The 6,420-nt window shown below is 34.2% G+C and overlaps 1 protein-coding gene across 1 annotated transcript; it reads left to right on the forward strand.

The window, feature by feature from the left end:
- The first annotated feature begins 3,456 nt into the window (after positions 1-3,456).
- On the forward strand, positions 3,457-5,131 carry LOC134721141 (shootin-1-like). Its single transcript, XM_063583937.1, has one exon. The coding sequence runs from the start codon at positions 3,536-3,538 to the stop codon at positions 4,985-4,987; it is 1,452 nt and encodes a 483-aa protein (XP_063440007.1). The 5' UTR covers positions 3,457-3,535; the 3' UTR covers positions 4,988-5,131.
- The last annotated feature ends 1,289 nt before the right edge of the window (positions 5,132-6,420 follow it).

Here is a 6,420-nt window from a genome sequence, read left to right on the forward strand (position 1 = left end):
CACATTTATTTAAAACCAGTTGTTGGCATGACACGAGATATGTTCTTCTCATATATGTTTTGATGGTATGATACTAAACCCCTCACGGGGAGGATTGTGCCTGATATTCATATGATGAAGGCATAATTTTTCAATCAGTTTAATTGTAGTCTGGAGCTGGCATGTCAGTTAACTGCTAGTAGTCTGATGTTATTTATGTATTATTGTCATTTTGTTTATTTTCTTTGGTTGCATCTTCTGAAATCAGACTCGGATTTCTCTTGAACTGAATTCTAATGTGCGTATTGTTATGCGTTTACTTTTCTGCATTGGCTAGAGGTATAGGAGGAGGGGGGAGATCTCACAAACACGTTTAACCCCACCGCATTTTTGCGCCTGTCCCAAGTCAGGAGCCTCTGGCCTTTGTTAGTCTTGTTTTATTTTAACTTTTAGTTTCTTGTGTACAATTTGGAGTTTAGTATGGCGTTCATTATCACTGAACTAGTATATATTTGTGTAGGGGTCAGCTGCAGGACGCCTCCGGGTGCGGGAATTTCTCGCTGCATTGAAGACCTGTTGGTGACCTTCTGCTGTTGTCTGCTATATGGTCGGGTTGTTGTCTCTTTGACACATTCCCAATTTCCATTCTCAATTTAATTTATCCTATACTTTCAGGTATTTCACATCCACTCTTTTATAGTAATATTCTTCACAAAGCACACAAATGTGATTGATATTTATATGATGAAGTCATAATCTTACAATCAGTTTAATTGGGGTTTGGAGCTGGCATGTAAGTAACTGCTTGTAGTCCTTTGTTAATTTATGCATCACTGTTTGAATTTTAATTTCAGTTCATTTATATATTTTGGAGTTTAGTATGACGACCATTATCACTGAAATAGTACACATTTAAGTTTAGGGGCATGCTGAAGCACACCTCTGGGTGCAAAATTTTCTCGTTGTGTTGAAGACCCATTGGTCGGATTGACCCATTCCTCATTTCCATTCTAATTTTTTATACATTGACAAAATAAAGCAATACAAAACTCCGAAATCCTAAAGGGACAATACTACCAATAGACATTGATTAAATTTTATCATTTATCATTAAAAAAAATGTTGATTGGTTTCCATCCATTTGCAAGTAAGAGAATGTTTAGCAACGTTACTAAGAGTAACAAAACTAATCCATCAAAAGTCAATAAAATCAGATTCTAGCGAAAAGGATCAACGTTGTGCTGCCATACTTTCGTTAAATTCCGTACAATACTTCAGGCTAATGCCTGGAACAATCTTCCAAAATTGCTAAAACTATTACTGAGATGGAAAATTTGACAAGAAAATTTAAATGCAAAATTATATGCAGAACTAATGGCGTATAAATTCTCTTTAAGAAGCCTCATTTTATTCTAATCAGCTGTAAAACAGGACGCTCCCACAACAACGTTAACTATAAGTTATTATTAATTTTGCAAGAACCTGCATATCTGAAACCTACGTATGTGTATGCATATGCGTAGTTGCTTATGCAGTTATAAAAGATTGAATACATTTAACAAATTCCCAGAGTGTTTAATGGTTTGTTAGACGTTCACCAACCATCTTTTTTTCTCTCACCCTAGTCGAAACGCACTGATTTGTATTCATTATCATGAAAAATACGGATATTGTGTTATTGAAATTTGGAATTGCTGCATGTTACAATTTTTTGGAAATCAATTTACATTAAGGAATATATCTCCCCCACGCATAGCTCCGATTCCTTCCCCGGCTTTGGTTATGATTGTTGTGCTTTTCTAATCTTGTTTTATTAGGACTGCAAGGCAGCATTTTTTTTTATATATAAATCTTATATCTTCAAATATTTTGGCCTTGGACATCACTGAAGAGACAATTATTGTCGAAATAATGTTGCAGTATAAATAGTTCCGTTGATGTTGTACCAAATACGTTTTTTGTTTTCTAGTGCTATTCAAATTTTACTGTTCGTTCCTGATTCTCCAACTTGCAAAACTTCACTGATAGCAGGGATGTCACTACAGTCGCGATTAACAGAGATCAAAAGGGAAGCAATTTTTAACTGGAAACTCTTCAGAAAAAACTTTTCAGAGATTCCAAGCTTATAGTCTGTATGCATTGAGGCATTTGGAGAAAAAAGTTAAAAAAAAACAAAAAAAAACGAACTCCGAGGAAAATTCAAAACGGACAGTACCTAATCAAATGGCAAAATCAAAAGCTCTAGCGCATCAAACAACTGTCATATTCTTCGACTGGGTACAGACTTTTTATATGTAAAGGAATGGTGGATTGAACCTGCTTTTACAGCTAGCTCAACCTCTCACTTGTATGACAGTTGCATAAAACATCCATTATATTGACAATGATGTCAAAACAAACAGACATGGAGAGTCGTCCCATTGGCACTCATATCACATTTTCTTCTATCTAATATTAGGTATAAAAGTAAAAATGTTGGTACCACAGTCAACATTGAGTTAAAATCTTAATCATGATAAAACAAATAAATATGTAAAAAAGGAAAAAGCATAAAGACAAAGCACATTAGCAAATACGAAAGACGAAAATGCAAACAAATACAATAGAACACTAATACAATGACGGGATGTACAAGTACCGAGCCACGTCATTGAATATTGCCAAAAATAGAATAAACATGCATTTAAAGTAATACTTTACTCAGACAAATCAAATAACATGCATTTGATTAAGATGATTAACAAGTCAGTACCTATATAACTCATCTATAGAATCTTTACTTCAAAACCCACATTGTGACCCTAATAGAAACTTTTAAAGTTGTCAGGATCAATTTCTATATTTAACATTTGATATTATCAAAAACAAGTTTTAAAAGTTTAACTTTTAATTCATCATACTTTAAACCGCATCCTTTTAACCAGTTCTAAGAATCACATGAAAAGACACAGGAAAATACTTAATATATGATCAAGAACATATATGTATTATAAGTTATACTGTTCTCATATATGATGTTATTAAGGTATTCAGCTTTCATAGTTATCAACAGTTATATATATGTCAGTAGTAATGTCAGATGGGATCAAGAATGGGGAATGTCTGAAATAAGCTTATACTGAAAAACGACAATCTATCATACCTTACAGCTATTTTTCAAATGCATGTAATTTAAAGGTTTGGTTGGCTTGCTTGCTTTGTTTGTTCAAATGTTTGCGCAAGCATCAAATAAATTTATACAATCTGAAGTCCAACCTATCCATTGATTGCAATTGTAAACCTTTACTACAATGCTTGAGAAAACAGTTTTACAAGAAAACGAACGTAACCTTTAAACTACATGCATTAGGAAAATAGCTGTAATTTTTAATCTATTTTTGTATTTGAATATATATAAATAGATACATGTACAGTCTATACATTTAAATAACACATGAGTCAGTGAATCATAATACTATACAGGTAGCAATACATACACAGGTAAGTATATCCGGCGATTTCAATCCAAATCATCAGCATTGAAAACTTCCTGGTTAGCACAAAAGCTTCCTTAAAAATGGACCCAAACGACTGTACAAACTGTGCTCAGTTGAAGCAAATAAAGGCTCTATCCAGGCAAGTTCTGAAAAAGTATGACGAGCTGCTGCATAAGTATAAAGAAAATGAGGATCAATATAATGAGATTGTCAAAAGACTCAAAGAACGAGAAGGTATGTTGGAAGATATGAAGAAATTGATTGAACCGGCTATGTCCGAGCACGAAAGACTTATGATGAAGTACGATATTGAAATTAGCTGTAGAAACGAGGCTGAAAATGTTGCTAGAAAAATGACATTTCAAAACAACGCACTGAAACGTCAATCACAGGCCTTACTTGATCACATAGGGAAAATTGATATCACTCAAATTCCAGCAGAAATTTTAGAGGAACCAGAGGTAGAAAATGATTCTTACAAAGAATATACTGACACGCTTAACACTACAATTCAAGATCTAGAGGAAAAGGTATCGTACTATGCCACAGCACTTGCTGGAAGCAGAGAAGAATTGAGTACAGAACGCGAGGATAACATCAGGTTGAAAAAGGTTAACTTTAACTTGAACAAAAATCTAAGCCAGACTAAAGATACCTTGCTTCAATATCAAAATGCAATGTTAGAACTGACATCTATGTCAGAATCTGCTTATGAGGAGTATGAAGAATTAAAGAACAAATGTGAAATCGAAGCGAATAAGAGGAGTGAAACAGAGAAGGTCATGCTTAAGATTAAAACACAGAATGAAGCAATGAAAACCCAAAGTACCATCTTGCTTTCCAATGTAGCTAATGACCAACAATTGACCAAAGCTTTGTGTGAAGTAGAAGAGCTCAAGACGGACAAATCAAATTTGGAACAACAAGTGAATAACCTTCAGAAAGAATTGGAGAGTTCATCTGATGTCAAATCGATAGAAGAATTGGAAACCGAGAAATCTAATCTCTCAATTCAAGTCGATGATTTGACTAAAAAGGTAACAAATTATGAAAACCTGTACTCAAATCTTGAAAAACAATATAAAGAACTTGAAGAAAAACTAGAACAGGCCCTGAGGCCACCTCCACCTCCACCGCCTCCTCTTCCTCCTCCGCCACCGACGACACAATCAAAAGGATTTTTGTCGAAAATGGCTAGTAAAAAGAAGAGAGCAAACATGCCTAACCAAGCAAATGCAGCTGATTTTGATCAACAGAGCTATGGACAAGCCATGGACGAAATGATGAAAAGAATAAATTCAGGGAATGCCCTGTCAAAATCATCCCGAGCTACGAGACCGAAGCCGTCAAAAACTGAACCGTCCGGAGCTATGAAAGAGTTACACAGCGTACTAAATCGTTACAAGAAACCTCACGATGAAAGTGATGGTGCTCCTGAAGAGTCGAAAAGCTCAATAGATCCAAATTCAGAACTATCTAAAGTCTTCAAAAGAGTAAAGAAAGCAAGTACAGACGACGTGTTTACTAAATAACATTCATTAGTTCAACTTTGTACAGCCTGTTTGACCATGTATCAAGCTTTAACACGCTTTTATGTCAGATTTTATATTGTTATTGAAATACCAACCTTTAACTCATTGCATTTATTTGGTATTAAAACTCCTCATATTTAAATTTCAATGTTTTTGTTTTCAGTTTATAGTAAAATCATAAAAAAATTGAACTCCGATGAAAATTCTAAACTGAAAGTCCATAAACAAATGGCAAATTCAAAGGCTCAAACATATCAAAGGATTGGAAAACAACTGTCATATTTCTGATTTGGTACAGGTATTTTCTTCTGTAGAAGATGATGGATTAAACCTGGTATTATAACATAGTATCACACTTTTGTAGCTTTGTTACTTCTAACGTCCAAAGAATTAGTTGAACTTGGATATAACAAAAACTGAAAAATGCATATGCCTTTCATAAGACACAGATGTATTTTTTTCACAAATAATGAATACATAGTTCATCGAACATCAAAAGTATCGTCCTATTCACGTCTTTTGACTATGTTGCATAATCTCTCGAACGATATCGAATGTGTTCCTTACTTCGCAACTACAATGCCCTCCTTTCATGAATGTGACCTACTGAATTATAATATTTACCGGATTTGTTATCACAGAATCAACACGACGGGTGCCACATATGGAGCAGGATCTGCTTACCCTTCCGGAGCACATGAGATCACCCCTAGATTTTGATGTGGTTCGTGTTGCTTATTCTTTAGTTTTCTATGTTATGTCATGTGTTCTATTGTTTGTCTGTTTGTTTTCATTTTTTACCATGGCGTTGTCAGTTTATTTTCGATGTATGAGTTTGACTGTCCCTCTGGTATCTTTCGTCCCTCTTTTATCGTAATGAAAGCGAAATTGTATTTAAATGTGAAATCTGTTAAAACAACAACCTTTCAAGATATCAATTAGGACATTTGAACCATTTATTCAACAATTAACCTACCAATATCTCATTAACTTAAGAAATACAAAACAAAATCATACAGAAAATTAACAATATTCATGCAACGTTAAAAGAGGAACGAAAGATAACAGGAGGACATTCAAACTCATTAATCGAAAAATAAACTGACAACGGCATGGCTAAAAATGAAAAGGACAAACAGACAAACAATAGTACACATGGCACAACATAGATTAAATGACACAGCACTTCTCAGTAATGTTATGAAAAAAGAAGTCATTGTTGTATTCAACTTTTTGTGATATAATTTTGAAATCCTATTATTCCCCAATGCATAGCTCTTATTCCTTGTCCGGTTTGGGATTAACTTGTGGTCCATTTTTGTTTAGTTTTGTTAACTCTTCATGCATAGTTGATATATTTTTTTAGTCATTTAACTATATTGGCCTCCAGCATCACTGAAGATGTGAGCATGTTGTTATAAACCATGATGGTG

Source organism: Mytilus trossulus, chromosome 6 (genome assembly GCF_036588685.1).
Source record: "Mytilus trossulus isolate FHL-02 chromosome 6, PNRI_Mtr1.1.1.hap1, whole genome shotgun sequence".
Classification (NCBI taxonomy): Eukaryota; Metazoa; Mollusca; class Bivalvia; order Mytilida; family Mytilidae; genus Mytilus; species Mytilus trossulus.